The 14881-nt window shown below is 39.9% G+C and overlaps 3 protein-coding genes across 4 annotated transcripts; 2 read left to right on the top strand and 1 right to left on the bottom strand.

Moving 5' to 3' along the window:
- The first annotated feature begins 476 nt into the window (after window positions 1–476).
- On the top strand, window positions 477–5923 carry LOC133948518 (uncharacterized). Of its 2 annotated transcripts, none has more exons than XM_062382324.1 (5): window positions 477–2628; window positions 2832–2872; window positions 3038–3403; window positions 4583–4900; window positions 5110–5923. In XM_062382324.1, exons 1-5 carry the CDS (start codon window positions 2567–2569, stop codon window positions 5478–5480), a joined length of 1158 nt encoding a protein of 385 aa, XP_062238308.1. In that variant the 5' UTR covers window positions 477–2566; the 3' UTR covers window positions 5481–5923. The 2 variants fall into 2 exon arrangements, with proteins under 2 accessions (XP_062238308.1, XP_062238309.1); XM_062382325.1 differs by having other exon boundaries at window positions 480–2628; window positions 2806–2872.
- A 1594-nt stretch (window positions 5924–7517) lies between these two features.
- LOC133948970 (C-type mannose receptor 2-like) lies at window positions 7518–10579 on the top strand. The gene is made up of 4 exons (XM_062383068.1): window positions 7518–7698; window positions 7872–8231; window positions 9015–9332; window positions 9542–10579. Exons 1-4 carry the CDS (start codon window positions 7668–7670, stop codon window positions 9910–9912), a joined length of 1080 nt encoding a protein of 359 aa, XP_062239052.1. The 5' UTR covers window positions 7518–7667; the 3' UTR covers window positions 9913–10579.
- A 1383-nt stretch (window positions 10580–11962) lies between these two features.
- LOC133948990 (putative C-type lectin domain family 20 member A) lies at window positions 11963–14491 on the bottom strand. The gene is made up of 4 exons (XM_062383090.1): window positions 14312–14491; window positions 13760–14146; window positions 12755–13072; window positions 11963–12597 (listed from the first exon to the last, which is right to left on the bottom strand). The coding sequence occupies exons 1-4, from the start codon at window positions 14340–14342 to the stop codon at window positions 12227–12229; spliced, it is 1107 nt and encodes a 368-aa protein (XP_062239074.1). The 5' UTR covers window positions 14343–14491; the 3' UTR covers window positions 11963–12226.
- Between the last annotated feature and the right edge of the window lie 390 nt (window positions 14492–14881).

Genomic DNA, 14881 nt, shown 5'->3' with positions numbered 1-14881 from the left:
ACACTTATAACTACAAAAACACAGAATACAGAACTTGATAGAAAACACATATAAGGTTATACAGTAAAACATTGCCAGAGAACCGGAAAATTCACTTTCGGAAACTTTACATCCCCCCCGAACACAAGCACTGCAGCTCTAACAGCCGATGGTTCTCGTTGCTCGAGACGTCAGGTGTAGGAGGACGGAGTGTTTAAGGACATGAAGTGTAACAAGGGGCCGCACAGAAGCACAATACAGAATGCACGGCCTTCCTTTATGTGCCGCAATTATGTAAATTCTGCATTAAGCATGAATAAGCACTAAGCCGTCTCCACCTCCTCCCTCCCTCCCTCCCTCCCTCCTCCTCCTCACTGCTTTGTTCTCCTCCTCCCTGCCTGGTTAAAAGCACACAGTTTCCATAGAGACGGAGTTACTGTGTGACAACTTGTGGTCAAGGGAGAGAGAGAAGAAACGAAACAACAGGGCGGTCAAACATTCAGAGGTTGTGTTGTTGCGCTTCAGAGACTCCGGATGTGTCTGCGGCTCCGGGCGTGGGAGGAGGTGACCCACATGTCCTCCAGTGGAGCGGGCGGGGAAGTATGAAAGGAAACATTTGAGATTTTAAATATGAACAAAGCCGCCAGCAACTATTTTCTGTGGTAATGAGAGCTGAGACTGGAGCCTGTGCCGTGATACAAGCCGCTCTGTTCACTGTTTCTGTGACGGGTCCGGGTGTGTGTGCGTGTTGTGTGCGGTGCGACACACACCTTACACGACAATCTCCTCCTTTCAAACCACGGTGCTGCTGGACCAGAAACACGCAACCAAACCGGATTAACATCCAGCACACAGGCTGCACACAGCATGGCACAGCTTCATTAACCCAGGATTTACCGAACTGCATTGTGGGTCCATTGTGTTGCTGATGCTTCCTACGGCGAGCAGGTCGCAAGAGAAAGTTTAGTTAACAAGTGGTGACAGTAATATCAGCAGCTCTCAGTCAAAGCAACCTCTCACAGCAACACAAACACACACAGACACACACAGACACTCACAAACACACACCTGGTTAAATGTCTCACAGCATGTGTGTAGTCAAAATGGCCTCCCCTGCTGTTCTATCCAGGTGACATCTCCCTTCATCTACCCGGGTATCTGTGACCTCTCGGCCACATGACGCGGTCGGCAGTGCTGTTTCTGCGAATGCTTGTTGTTGCTGTGCGGACACACACTGCCCACTTGAAGGCTCACACACATACGCACACTCACTCTGTGCATTCATTCACACACCAGTACTCAGATAACACCCGACTTACATGGTGACTGAAGTGCTCTTTGGTGAATCTGGCTTTCAACCTTTTGGGGGTGAACTTCACATCTTGCTCGTGTAGTTTTGACTAATAACCTGCATCGCTAGAATGCACCGCACTAGTACAAAAATAACTTGTGTTGATGCATTGTGATTATTGTTGGATTACGTTCTCTTACTTAATGGAAAAGTGGGAATTTTCATATATCGAATAATAACTGAAATATATCTCTCTGGGTTTAAAGTTCCGAGGAGGGGCCGTGTTGACACTCGATACGTTTAATATATAAACTAGATAGATACACTTTATAACAACCAGCTTCCAGCGCTCTGTCGCAGTCCCAGCAGTGGGACTCATCAACATGAGCCACCAGGATGATCACTGGAACGGCTGCATTCACAACGATGGCAAAGTCAACTGGTTCTTCGGTTGGGGGGGGGGGGGTTCTGTGTGTGCAGCAGCGGTGGTGCGGCCTCGTGGTTCTGTGGACCGAGTCAAGCAGTCTCCAAACTGTCAAGTTCAGGATGGGCGTTATTACAAATGTACCAAATGTAGAAACAAAAACAAGCATTTTCAGAGTATTTTGGACTTCAAACTGAAGCTGAGGCTCAAAGGAGGTGAGCGACAGAAAAACCCCCACCAGTGTGTCATGTGCTGTGTTCAGGGCAAAGAGCACAGAGAAGCAAATATCATATATGCAAAAACATGATAGGAATCACAGATGACGAGCAATGTGTGCGATCTGCACTTCACCGAGAAGCAACTGTTTACAATGTCATCCTCAGGTTCCTTATGATACCGAGTTCTCTGGAATCATGAGTCCCCTTCTGTGAGGAGCTCTGTGCAGTCATTGTTTGTTACGAACCAGGAAGAGCTGGACTGATACGGGGAGGGTGTTAAAATTCAAATGTGCGTCTGCTTGCAGATAAACAAGCCTCATGCGCCCGGTCCCTGCTCTTTTGCATGTGGCTGTGGATGTCCTGTGTAGAGATGAAAGTTCACTGAGTAACACACAAGTTTCAGAGTTTAGTCAATAAACAAAAAATGATATCAGCCCAGAGGAGATTAATGAATTACGAACATATGGTAAATTGTGCTTTATGTACTGTGTATTTTATGTATTATTTGCATGCCTGAGCTGATACCTTTTTTTATTTCCACTTGGAAAAAGGCCCTTTAGTACCATCACATGTTTCTGCAGATGGAGCAGAGGGTTTGTAAATCATTAACAAGTGTTGGCTTTAAAAAAAAAAAAGAAATAGGATATAAACCTGATGCTTCTCTTCACCCCAAATCAAATCGACCGGGCTGACAGCACTCGACCCGACTTCAGCAGGTAAGAGACTTTCTAAAATCACATGCAGAATACGATAGCTAAATTACATTATATATTACAAACACAGTAAGAGTAACAGTTGTTTTCATGATCTTAAACCTGACGTCATTACTCTGATTAGGATTCCTCCCCTTGTTAGGAAGGTGATGTTTTATTTCTCTGCACTTTTTAATTCAGTCTTTTCACCATTGGGACCTGATCAGATCTGTGAGGATGAACCTTGTGTTGTTCCTGCTGTGTTCAGGTAAGGCTTTCCAACCCTAACCAGGATCTTTCTCATGGATGTGCAATAGAATTACGTGTGCATCTGAGAGGTGGGGGCAGGTAGTTACTGTAACGAACTGTATTCAATGCATTGTAACTTGCATAAGTGATAAGTGAAATATTGTCTTGTTTTTTATCTTCACAGGATTTGTTCACTTTGCAGCTGCAGCTAATCGTTTCCGACGGTTCTACCTTAATGACACAGTGAAACCCAGTTGGGATCGTTTGTTAGAGATATGTGAAAATAATAGTTCCTCATTTGTAACTCTGTACGATGATGACGATGCAAAGTCGCTTGAAGAATTTGCACAGGCCCCTCCGTTTTCATCTCTTTGGCTCGGACTCCGAAGGAATCTAGAGAACGTCACCACTTGGTCGAACGGTGACCCTTATACATTCAATCTAACAAATGTCACTGTAAAACGAGAGGAGCAAAGATGTGGAGCTGTCGAAAATAACAAATATACGGATTTTGGCTGTAACAAGAGTTTACACTTCATGTGCTACGAGGGTAAGTGTCAGTACACAACATCTACATCTACCTCCACCAACACTCTTCTTATGGAACCACATTTAAATTACACAAAATTGTATTTGGATCTGCACCCAAATGCACAAACTCACAAATATCAGCTGCCTGTATTTTCCTGATTTGTTTCTAGAAACATGAATTATACTTTGAGTGCATCCTTCCTGAAGGTTTCATTTTTCTGTCCAGTTGTGTTTGTGTAATCAAAGAGTCAAACAATCGACAAAGGACAGAGGTGAAAGCATTACCTCCTTAGTGGAGTTAACATATATATCAAAATATATCAAATTGACACCAAATGATAACAACGAAAGTATCAAATCCTGAAAATGTTCCTTTTTTCCTCTTCAAGAAGCAAACCTCGATAAATGCCTCTTAGATTACAAGTGATTTTGCAGGAAATAACTACCACCTGATTGATCATATGAAAAAGGACTGGTGTCAAGCACAGCAGTACTGCAGAAGACACTTCAAAGACTTAGTCAGCATCCACAATGAAACCCAAAAGAAACAAGTGGTCGAGGAAGGACGAGGCAAAACCTTTTGGATTGGACTCCTGCACGATGAATGGGAGTGGCAGGACGGGAGCTGCTCGACGTACAGAACGTGGCTGGATAACCCAGTACCATCAGAGAAATGTACACCTCCTTAGTGGAGTTAACATATATATCAAAATATATCAAATTGACACCAAATACTAACAACGAAAGTATCAAATCCTGAAAATGTTCCTTTTTTCCTCTTCAAGAAGTAAACCTCGATAAATGCCTTTTAGATTACAAGTGAATATTGGAAAATTATGAATTCATCAGAATGTCGTGTTAATTATTATTATTTTTTTTTAAATACTGTTTTTACTTGATATCAGCCTTGACCTTTGTTTACATCAAAACAACAACTCTGAATATAAACAAGTTTGTCAAGGCTAATTTGTGATAGTTAAAGATGCCGCGGCCTCCCCAACTTGTTTAGACAGTTTGATGATTAATACAATTAATTTCTCAAATGACAGCAAATGGTACTTTAGAAAGGCTTATTGATTTTCTTATAAATTATATTCAACAGACAAATCTTAAATATGGCTACATTTCTGTATGAGAGTTTTTGTTTGAAAAATGCCAAATACAAAACAAAAATTATTTCATTTTTTTGATTTTGCAGGAAATAACTACCACCTGATTGATCATATGAAAAAGGACTGGTGTCAGGCACAGCAGTACTGCAGAAGACACTTCAAAGACTTAGTCAGCATCCACAATGGAACCCAAAAGAAACAAGTGGTCGAGGAAGGACGAGGCAAAACCTTTTGGATTGGACTCCTGCACGATGAATGGGAGTGGCAGGACGGGAGCTGCTCGACGTACAGAACGTGGCTGAAGAACCGAGTACCATCAGAGGATTGTACAGCTCAGCTAAACTCTTCACATGAGTTGTATGGATATGGATGTGGTAATGAAGCAAGATCACTTTGCTCCAAAGGTAAGCCACGGAAAAGCCAAACAAAGTATAGACTTAGACCGTTTTAGAAAAATAACCTAATATAAATATTTATCCAAGAGAAACAGGATGTGACACAGGAACAGATTACTCACCCCCCCCCCCCCCTTATGAAGACATAGACTGAATGATGTGGTTTAAGAAATGTCATCTCCAGTAAATCTTACATATGTGTTTTACTGGGTTTTCAGGCAATGTGAGAATCGTGGTCGTCAGGCAGAATTTAACTTGGGAAAGCGCTTTGGATTACTGTCTCGCCAATCACTCAGGCCTGCTGTGGATTGAGGATGAGGACGATCAGGACGATGTCGTTGAAATCTTAAAAACCCTCAAGGTCGAGGGTCCTCTCTGGATCGGCCTGAGGCAGAATCCTGTCTTCGGGTTCTGGATCTGGAGCGACAGGACGGTGACCTACAGCAACTGGGAGAACGACCGAACGCCAGAGATGCCCTCGTCTGAAAACTGCGGCGTCATCAACGTGACGAGCTCCAGGTGGCAGGATGAAGACTGTTTCAAATTACACCAATTTCTTTGTGAGGAGGAGATTTCTTTCATTAACTAACAGGAAATAGTTATAAAGCTTCTTGATGAATGACACGTTTGAGATGGATTAGCTCGTGTTGATGTGTGAAGATGATGGAGATACAAAACATTAGATTTTCCTTAAATCCTCAGATTCTTTATTGTTGTCTGCCTCGAGTTTGTTGTTTAAAAATAATCAGACTGTTCTACAGGTGATTTAATGTAGAGTTATAGATTGATGAATTTGACAATTGATTTTAAGCTGTTTATATCCTTTATTGTTATTATTATTCTATCACTACTGTCAGTACTACTACAACTATTACTATTACCTATGATTGTGTGAAACATTTGTGTCAGTCTGTTGCTAATCAGACAAATTGATTTGGATTGCCTTTAAATGACGACAGTTTGGAGGAGAAGTGATGTCTGTTCTGATCACTCTGTGCAGATTAATAAAAGTGTGATTAAGTTTGAATGAAACTCTTCTTCTGGCCTCATCTACAGTGGTTATTCAAATGTATATTCTACTTTTACAGTGACATTTAAAACTTTAACTAAATGCCAAACATAGTTTTCTCAAGTTTTTCTTTTCCTAATTCAGTCATTGAGCTGAGATTTGGCACGACGAGGAATAATGAGCCACAAACACAAAACAGACAAACTCATGGTTGATGAAGTCTTTATATTTGTGACATGATACAGTGAAGAAAGCTGAGTATATAGAAGACATGTTAGAACTGCCATCAATGTTGGCCTTCATGTTCTCCTTTTGTCCAGTGTCTGGGTAAATTAAAGTTAAACCAATTTTCAAATCAAAACATCACACAAACTGTAGAGGAGTCAATTATAAAAAAGGAAACATTTCAGTGGAGTTTTGTGTGGTGGACGTTGTGTAAATAGATTTTTGTAAACAGTCTGTGGTTCAGAGTGACGTTAGAAAACTTTGCATTTATCCTTCCTGGTTTATTTTCTCATATCACTTCACATTAGTGATCATCATCATCAGGTCTCTTCGTAGGACTCAATACAAATATGCAAATGCGGCATTCAAATCTGGGATTGGGAGGGGCGTGGATTAAAGAGGAGTGGAAAGTATCAGGAGACAAAAAATGTAATAAAGAAAGGACGCAGGACTCTTGGACAAGTTCCAGGGACATCATTCACACTGTGGACAAACTTGGGATGAAGCCTCAGTCGGTCACACCCTCATTCATCATCACTCCTCCTCCCACAGCTCACAGTGTGGACTCGTGTGCTGGAGCTTCCGAGCCTCGTGTTCATCGCTCTTTCCAGACTTTCCCCTCCGACTGGTGCTCAGCTCACATCTCTGACCAAGTTACTGACAGTGACATTTGAGTGTAATTTAGATTTCCTGGTTCAGTAAGATGCACATTTCATCCACCCCTTGTTCACTGTTAGCTCTAAAGATTTGATCATTGAATCTATTTTAAAACTGTCTTCTTTTACAGCAATTGTACTTTAAAAAACTTAGAAAACAATTATTTCAACAAATTGTCATATCTATTGTTAGTAAAGTAACTAAGTGGCTTTTCGATATAAAATTATTATTATTATGCTCATTCTTTTTTAGGGGCCAGAAAAATCTAAGCTGTGGCCAGTGCCCCCCCTCCCTGCCCTGCCCCTGGATCTGCTCCAGACTCTAAGGACTTGAACTGCTGAGGTAGCAAAAGACTATGACCTTTAAAATTCTATGCAAGGGGGAAAACGTTACCCCGAAAAAAGTTGAATTTGCATGCTGCATTTTCTGTGGATACAGGATGCTTATCATAGACATCATTATTTAAATTTTAAACAAATGCATCTCTACAGACCTCGGCTCATCTGATGACAGCAAAAAAAAAGAAGAAGAAACTGTCACAGGATATACACCTGATACTTCTCTTCCTCCAAATCACATCGACCAGGCTGACAGCACTCGACACGACTTCAACAGGTAAGAGACTTTCTAAAATCACATGCAGAAAGAGAATGTGATTCACCACAGCACTTTTGCATTAGCTCAATTAAATTTTATATTTCAAACCCAGTACATGCAGTAAGGTTGTGCATGAGTAACAGTTCAGAACAAGATGTTTTCCTGATCTTAAACCTGACGTCATTACTCTGATTAGGATTCCTCCCCTTGTTAGGAAGGTGATGTTTTATTTCTCTGCACTTTTTAATTCAGTCTTTTCACCATTGGGACCTGATCAGATCTGTGAGGATGATCCTTGTGTTGTTCCTGCTGTGTTCAGGTAAGGCTTTCCAACCCTAACCAGGATCTTTCTCATGGATGTGCAATAGAATTACGTGTGCATCTGAGAGGTGGGGGCAGGTGGTTGTGTAGTTACTGTAACGAACTGTACTCAATGCATTATAACTTGCATAAGTGATAAGTGAAATATTGTCTTGTCTTCTATCTTCACAGGATTTGTTCACTTTGCAGCTGCAGCTAATCGTTTCCGACGGTTCCACCTTAATGACACAGTGCAACGCCATTGGAATGATTCGTTAAAGATATGTGAAAATAATAGTTCCTCATTTGTAACTCTGTACGATAAGGATGATGTCGAGTCTCTGCAAGAATTTCTTGAGGGTCAAGATTATTTCTGGCTCGGTCTTCGAAGGATTCGAGAGAACGTCACCACTTGGTCGAACGGTGACCCTTATACATTCAATCTAACAAATGTCACTGTAACACCAGAGGAGCAAAGATGTGGAGCCGTCGAAAATAAGGAATATAAGGATTTTGGCTGTAACAAGAGTTTACACTTCATGTGCTACGAGGGTAAGTGTCAGTACACAACATCTACCTCCACCAACACTCTTGTTATGAAACCACATTTAAATTACACAAAATTGTATTTGGATCTGCACCCAATTGCACACACTCACAATTATCAGCTGCCTGTATTTTCCTGATTTGTTTCTAGATACATGAATTATACTTTGAGTGCATCCTTCCTGAAGGTTTCATTTTTCTGTCCAGTTGTGTTTGTGTAATCAAAGAGTCAAACAATCGACAAAGGACCGAGGTGAAAGTACAACCTCCTTAGTGGAGTTAACATATTTATCAAAATATATCAAATTGACACCAAATGATAAGTTTGTCTCAGAGACGACAAAAGTATCAAATCCTGAAAATGTTCCTTTTTCCTCTTCAAGAAGCAAATCTGGAAAAATGGCTTTTAAATTACAAGTGAATATTCGAAAATTATGAATTCATCAGATTTATTGTTAATTAAATATTCAAAATACTTGTATTTTCTTGATATCAGCCTTGATCTTTGTTTACATCAAAATAACAGCTCTGAATATAAACAAGTGTGGTCATGCTATTTTGAGATAGTTAAAGATGCCGAGGCCTCCCCAACTTGTTTAGACAGTTTGATGATTAATACAATTAATTTCTAAAAAGACAGCAAATGGAACTTTAGAACCTTTAGCCTTATCGCTTTTCTTTTAAATAATGTACAACAGATAAACCATAACTATGGCTACATTTCTGTTTGTGAGTTTATGTTGTGAAAATGCCCAAAACATAACAAATTAAATATATTCGATTTTGCAGGAAATAACTACCACCTTATTGATCATATGAAAAAGGACTGGTGTCAGGCACAGCAGTACTGCAGAAGACACTTCAAAGACTTAGTCAGCATCCACAATGAAACCCAAAAGAAACAAGTGGTCGAGGAAGGACGAGGCAAAACCTTTTGGATTGGACTCCTGCACGATGAATGGGAGTGGCAGGACGGGAGCTGCTCGACGTACAGAACGTGGCTGGAATACCCAGTACCATCAGAGAAATGTACAGCTCAGAACAAATATTCACCTGCGTTGTATGGATTTGGATGTGGTAATGAAGCAGGATCACTTTGCTCCAAAGGTAAGCCACGGAAAAGCCAAACAAAGTATAGACTTAGACCGTTTTAGAAAAATAACCTAATATAAATATTAATCAAAGGGAAACAGGATGCAACACATAGATCTCCCCCCCCCCCCCCCCCCCCCCCCATGAAGACATAGACTGAATGATGTGGTTTAAGAAATGTCCTCTCCTGAAAATCTTACATATGTGTTTTACTGGGTTTTCAGGCAATGTGAGAATCGTGGTCGTCAGACAGAATTTAACTTGGGAAAGCGCTTTGGATTACTGTCTCGCCAATCACTCAGGCCTGGTGTGGATTGAGGACGAGGACGATCAGGACGATGTCGTTGAAATCTTACAAACCTTCAACGTCGAGGGTCCTCTCTGGATCGGCCTGAGGCAGAATCCTGTCTTCGGGTTCTGGATCTGGAGCGACAGGACGGTGACCTACAGCCACTGGGAGAGGGACCGGACGCCGGAGATGCCCTCGTCTGAAAACTGCGGCGTCATCAACGTGACCAGCTCCAGGTGGCAGGATGAAGACTGTTTCAAATTACACCAATTTCTTTGTGAGGAGGAGATTTCTTTCATTAACTAACAGGATAAAGTTATAAAGGTTATTGATGAATGACACGTTTGAGATGGATTAGCTCGTGTTGATGTGTGAAGATGATGGAGATAAAAAACTTTAGATTTTCCTTAAATCCTCAGATTCTTTATTGTTGTCTGCCTCAAGTTTGTTGAATTAATATAATCAGACTGTTCTACAAGTGATTTAATGTAGAGTTATACATTTATGAATTTTGCAATTGATTTTAAGCTGTTTATATCCTCTATTATTATTATACTATCATTACTACTGTTAGTACTTCTACAACTATAACCTATGATTGTGTGAAACGTTTGTGTCAGTCTGTTGGTAATCAGAATTGATTTGGATTGGTTTTAATTTACGTTTAATAAAAGTGTGATTATGTTTGCATGAAACTCTTCTTCTGGCCTCATCTACAGTGATTATTCAAATATATATTCTTCTTTTACATTGAAATTTAAAACTTTAAATAAATAAACATGCATTTCTCAAGATTTTCTATTCCTCTATCTAATTCAGTCGTTTAGCTGAGATTTGGCACAACGAGGCAAAATGAGCCACCAACACAAACAGACGAGCTCATGGTTGATGAAGTCTTTGTATTTGTGACTTGATAAAGTGAAGAAAGGTGAGTATATAGAAGACATGTTAGAGCTGTAATCAATGTTCTCATTTTGTCCAGTGTCTGGGTAAATTAAATTAAAAATGAATTTCAAATTAAAAAACATCACACAAATTGTAGAGGAGTTTTGTTTGTTGGCCGTTGTGTGAACAGCTTTTTGTAAACAGTCTGTGTGTAGCAGAGTGACGGTAGAAAACTTTGCATTTAATCGGTCACACCCTCATTCATCATCACTACTCCTCCCACAGCTCACAGTGTGGACTCGTATGCTGGAGCTTCTGAGCCTCATGTTCATCGCTCATTCCAGACTTTCCCCTCCGACTGGTGACAATGACATTTGTGTGTATTTTAGATTTCCTGGTTCAGTAAAATGCACATTTCGGCCATTCCTTGTTCACTGTCAGCTCTAAAGATTTGTTCATTGAATATATTTAAAAAAATGTCTTCTTTTACAGCACATCTGGACTTTAAAAAAATAACAAAACAAACTTCTTAAATACAAACTATGCACATGTGTGCTGTACATTAACACCGTTTTGAGATTGTTATTGTTTACCTGAATATAATATATGTGATAATTAATTATAGGCTACATCGCATTTTTACTCCATTACCAATAATTGTGTCCAGGGTCCGTTTTGAGCTTTTGTTGTTACCTACACATCTCATTGTCAGTAACTTGGAAATTAGAATAAAACACTTCTTCTCGTGGAAAATTGTATAATTGGAATTCGTATACGGAAATATCCTAAATTATTTACTTAAAGCAATTTGACTGTGTACAATGGAACAGACACGGGTTGGCATATTTTTTGGTCTGGTACATATCAACACTGGCTGCAGCGAGTCAATCATTTAAAATCAGGCCCAGCTATAGACTTTCCTTGGCGGATGCTTTGCTGAGTAACGGGTGGACACCAGGTTTGAGCCGTAATTCAACACACAACGTCCACCACACAAAACCCCACTGAAATGTTTCGTTTTTATAATTGACTCCTCTACAATTCATGTGATGTTTTGATTTTAAATTCATTTTTACTTTAATTTATCAAGACACTGGACAAAAGGAGAACATGAAGGCCAACATTGATGGCAGTTCTAACATGTCTTCTATATACTCACCTTTCTTCACTGCATCAAGTCACAAACACAAAGACTTCATCAACCATGAGTTTGTCTGTCTGTGTTTGGGGGTCATTATGCCTCGTCGTGCCAAATCTCAGCTCAATGGCTGAATTAGATAGAGGAAAAGAAAATCTTCACAATATCATGTTTGGCATTTAGTTAAAGTTTTAAATGTCAATGTAAAAGTAGAATATACATTTGAATAATCACTGTAGATGAGGCCAGAAGAAGAGTTTCATGCAAACTTAATCACACTTTTATTAATCTGCACAGATTGATCAGAACAGTTAGCCACTTCTCTAACTAATAGTGTTACTAGTACTAAAAGTAGTAATGATAGTATAATAATAAAAATATGATATAAACAGCTTAAAATCAATTGTCAAATTCATCAATCTATAACTCTACATTAAATCACCTGATTACTGTCTGATTATTTTTAAACAACAAATTCAAGGCAGACAACAATAAAGAATCTGAGGATGTTTTTTATCTCCATCATCTTCACACATCAACACGAGCTAATCGGTCACAAACGTCTCATTCATCAAGAAGCTTTATAACTATATCCTGTTAGTTAATGAAAGAAATCTCCTCCTCACAAAGAAATTGGTGTAATTTGAAACAGTCTTCATCCTGCCACCTGGAGCTCGTCATGTTGATGACGCCGCAGTTTTCAGACGAGGGCATCTCTGGCGTTCGGTCCTTCTCCCAGTGGCTGTAGGTCACCGTCCTGTCGCTCCAGATCCAGAACCCGAAGACAGGATTCTGCCTCAGGCCGATCCAGAGAGGACCCTCGACGTTGAGGGTTTTTAAGATTTCAACGACATCGTCCTGATCGTCCTCATCCTCAATCCACAGCAGGCCTGAGTGATTGGCGAGACAGTAATCCAAAGCGCTTTCCCAAGTTAAATTCTGTCTGACGACCACGATTCTCACATTGCCTGAAAACCCAGAAAAACACATATGTACGATTTTTGTTTGGGGGGGGAGGGATCTATTCCCGTTTCGCATCCTGTTTCCCTTGCAATCATATTTATCTCATGTAATTCTTCTTAAACTGTATAAGTCTATATTTGTTTAGAATTTTCTGTCGCTTACCTTTGGAGCAAAGTGTTCCCGCTTCACTGGAACACGTATATCCATACAACGTATTTGAATACGGGACATACTGAGCTGTACAATTCTCTGATGATTCTAGGATTTTCCACGATCTGTACGTCGAGCAGCTCCCGTCCTGCCACTCCCATTCATCGTGCAGGAGTCCAATCCAAAAGGTTTTGCCTCGTCCTTCCTCGACCACTTGTTTCTTTTGGGTTCCATTGTGGATGCTGACTAAGTCTTTGAAGTGTCTTCTGCAGTACTGCTGTGCCTGACACCAGTCCTTTTTCATATGATCAATCAGGTGGTAGTTATTTCCTGCAAAATCGAATATATTGCGTTTGTTTTGGGCATTTTCACAACATAAACTGACAAACAGAAATGTAGCCATAGTTATGGTTTATCTGTTGTACATAATTTATAAGAAAAGCGATAAGGCTAAAGGTTCTAAAGTTCCATTTGCTGTCTTTTTAGAAATTAATTGCATTAATCATCAAACTGTCTAAACAAGTTGGGGAGGCCTAGGTATCTTTAACTAAAACAAAAAAGCCTGGACACTGATATGAATTCATATTTTTCCAATATGCACTATCTTTAAGAGGCATTTATCCAGGTTTGCTTCTTGAAGAGGAAAAAAGGAACTTTTTCAGGATTTGATACTTTTGTCGTCTCTGAGACAAACTTATCATTTGGTGTCAATTTGATATATTTTGATATATATGTTAACTCCACTAAGGAGGTTGTACTTTCACCTCTGTCCTTTGTCGATTGTTTGACTCTTTGATTACACAAACACAACTGGACAGAAAAATGAAACCTTCAGGAAGGATGCACTCAAAGTATAATTCATGTATCTAGAAACAAATCAGGAAAATACAGGCAGCTGATATTTGTGAGTGTCTGCAATTGGGTGCAGATCCAAATACAATATTTGGTCATTTAAATGTGGTTCCATAACAAGAGTGTTGGTGGAGGTAGATGTAGATGTTGTGTACTGACACTTACCCTCGTAGCACATGAAGTGTAAACTCTTGTTACAGCCAAAATCCTTATATTTGTTATTTTCAACAGCTCCACATCTTTGCTCCTCTGGTGTTACAGTGACATTTGTTAGATTGAATGTATAAGGGTCGCCGTTCGACCAAGTGGTGACGTTCTCTAGATTCCTTCGGAGTCCGAGCCAGACGGTTTTCATTCCATTGCATTGAGTGATATTAATATATCCCGATATAAATTCTTCAAGCGACTTGGCATCCTCCTCATCGTACAGAGTTACAAATGAGGAACTATTATTTTCACATATCTCTAACGAATCATTCCAATGGCGTTGCACTGTGTCATTAAGGTAGAACCGTCGGAAACGATTAGCTGCAGCTACAAAGTCAACAAGTCCTGTGAAGATAGAAGACAAGACAATATTTCACTTATCACTTATGCAAGTTACAATGCATTGAATACAGTTCGTTACAGTAACCACCTGCCCCCACCTCTCAGATGCACACGTAATTCTATTGCACATCCATGAGAAAGATCCTGGTTAGGGTTGGAAAGCCTTACCTGAACACAGCAGGAACAACACAAGGTTCATCCTCACAGATCTGATCAGGTCCCAATGGTGAAAAGACTGAATTAAAAAGTGCAGAGAAATAAAACATCACCTTCCTAACAAGGGGAGGAATCCTAATCAGAGTAATGACGTCAGGTTTAAGATCAGGAAAACATCTTGTTCTGAACTGTTACTCATGCACAACCTTACTGCATGTACTGGGTTTGAAATATATAATGTAAGTGAGCTATCTTTCTGCATGTGTGCTGTGGTGAATCACATTCTCTGCATGTGATTTTAGAAAGTCTCTTACCTGCTGAGGTCGCGTCGAGTGCTGTCAGCCCGGTCAATTTGTTTTGGGGTGAAGAGAATCATCAGGTTTATATCCTGTGAAAGTGTCTTTTTCTCTTTGTTCGCTGTCATCAGATGAACTGGGTTTGGCTTAGATGCATTTGTTTGATATTTAAATAATGATGTCTATCAACAGCCTCCTGTTTCAACAGAATGCAGCATTCAAATTATTTTATTTTCTCGGATAACGTTTTCCCTTGTTCAGAGAACTTTAAAGGTCATAGTGTTTT

Source organism: Platichthys flesus, chromosome 23, assembly GCF_949316205.1.
Source record: "Platichthys flesus chromosome 23, fPlaFle2.1, whole genome shotgun sequence".
In the NCBI taxonomy this organism is placed as follows: Eukaryota; Metazoa; Chordata; class Actinopteri; order Pleuronectiformes; family Pleuronectidae; genus Platichthys; species Platichthys flesus.
Note: the sequence above shows the minus strand (reverse complement) of the source record. Positions and strands in the feature narration are given on the sequence as shown.

What these genes read in the sequence shown, in the direction of transcription:
- LOC133948970 (XM_062383068.1), top strand. Translation starts at nt 7,668, where the DNA reads ATGATCCTTGTGTTGTTCCTGCTGTGTTCAG. An exon ending in ACACTTCATGTGCTACGAGG is followed by an intron (nt 8,232 to 9,014) that starts GTAAGTGTCAGT and finishes TCGATTTTGCAG; the next exon opens with GAAATAACTACCACCTTATT. An exon ending in AGGATCACTTTGCTCCAAAG is followed by an intron (nt 9,333 to 9,541) that starts GTAAGCCACGGA and finishes CTGGGTTTTCAG; the next exon opens with GCAATGTGAGAATCGTGGTC.
- LOC133948990 (XM_062383090.1), bottom strand. Translation starts at nt 14,342, where the DNA reads ATGAACCTTGTGTTGTTCCTGCTGTGTTCAG. An exon ending in ACACTTCATGTGCTACGAGG is followed by an intron (nt 13,073 to 13,759) that starts GTAAGTGTCAGT and finishes TCGATTTTGCAG; the next exon opens with GAAATAACTACCACCTGATT. An exon ending in GGGAACACTTTGCTCCAAAG is followed by an intron (nt 12,598 to 12,754) that starts GTAAGCGACAGA and finishes CTGGGTTTTCAG; the next exon opens with GCAATGTGAGAATCGTGGTC.
- LOC133948518 (XM_062382324.1), top strand. Translation starts at nt 2,567, where the DNA reads ATGCTTCTCTTCACCCCAAATCAAATCGACCGGGCTGACAGCACTCGA. An exon ending in GTTGTTCCTGCTGTGTTCAG is followed by an intron (nt 2,873 to 3,037) that starts GTAAGGCTTTCC and finishes TTATCTTCACAG; the next exon opens with GATTTGTTCACTTTGCAGCT. An exon ending in AAGATCACTTTGCTCCAAAG is followed by an intron (nt 4,901 to 5,109) that starts GTAAGCCACGGA and finishes CTGGGTTTTCAG; the next exon opens with GCAATGTGAGAATCGTGGTC.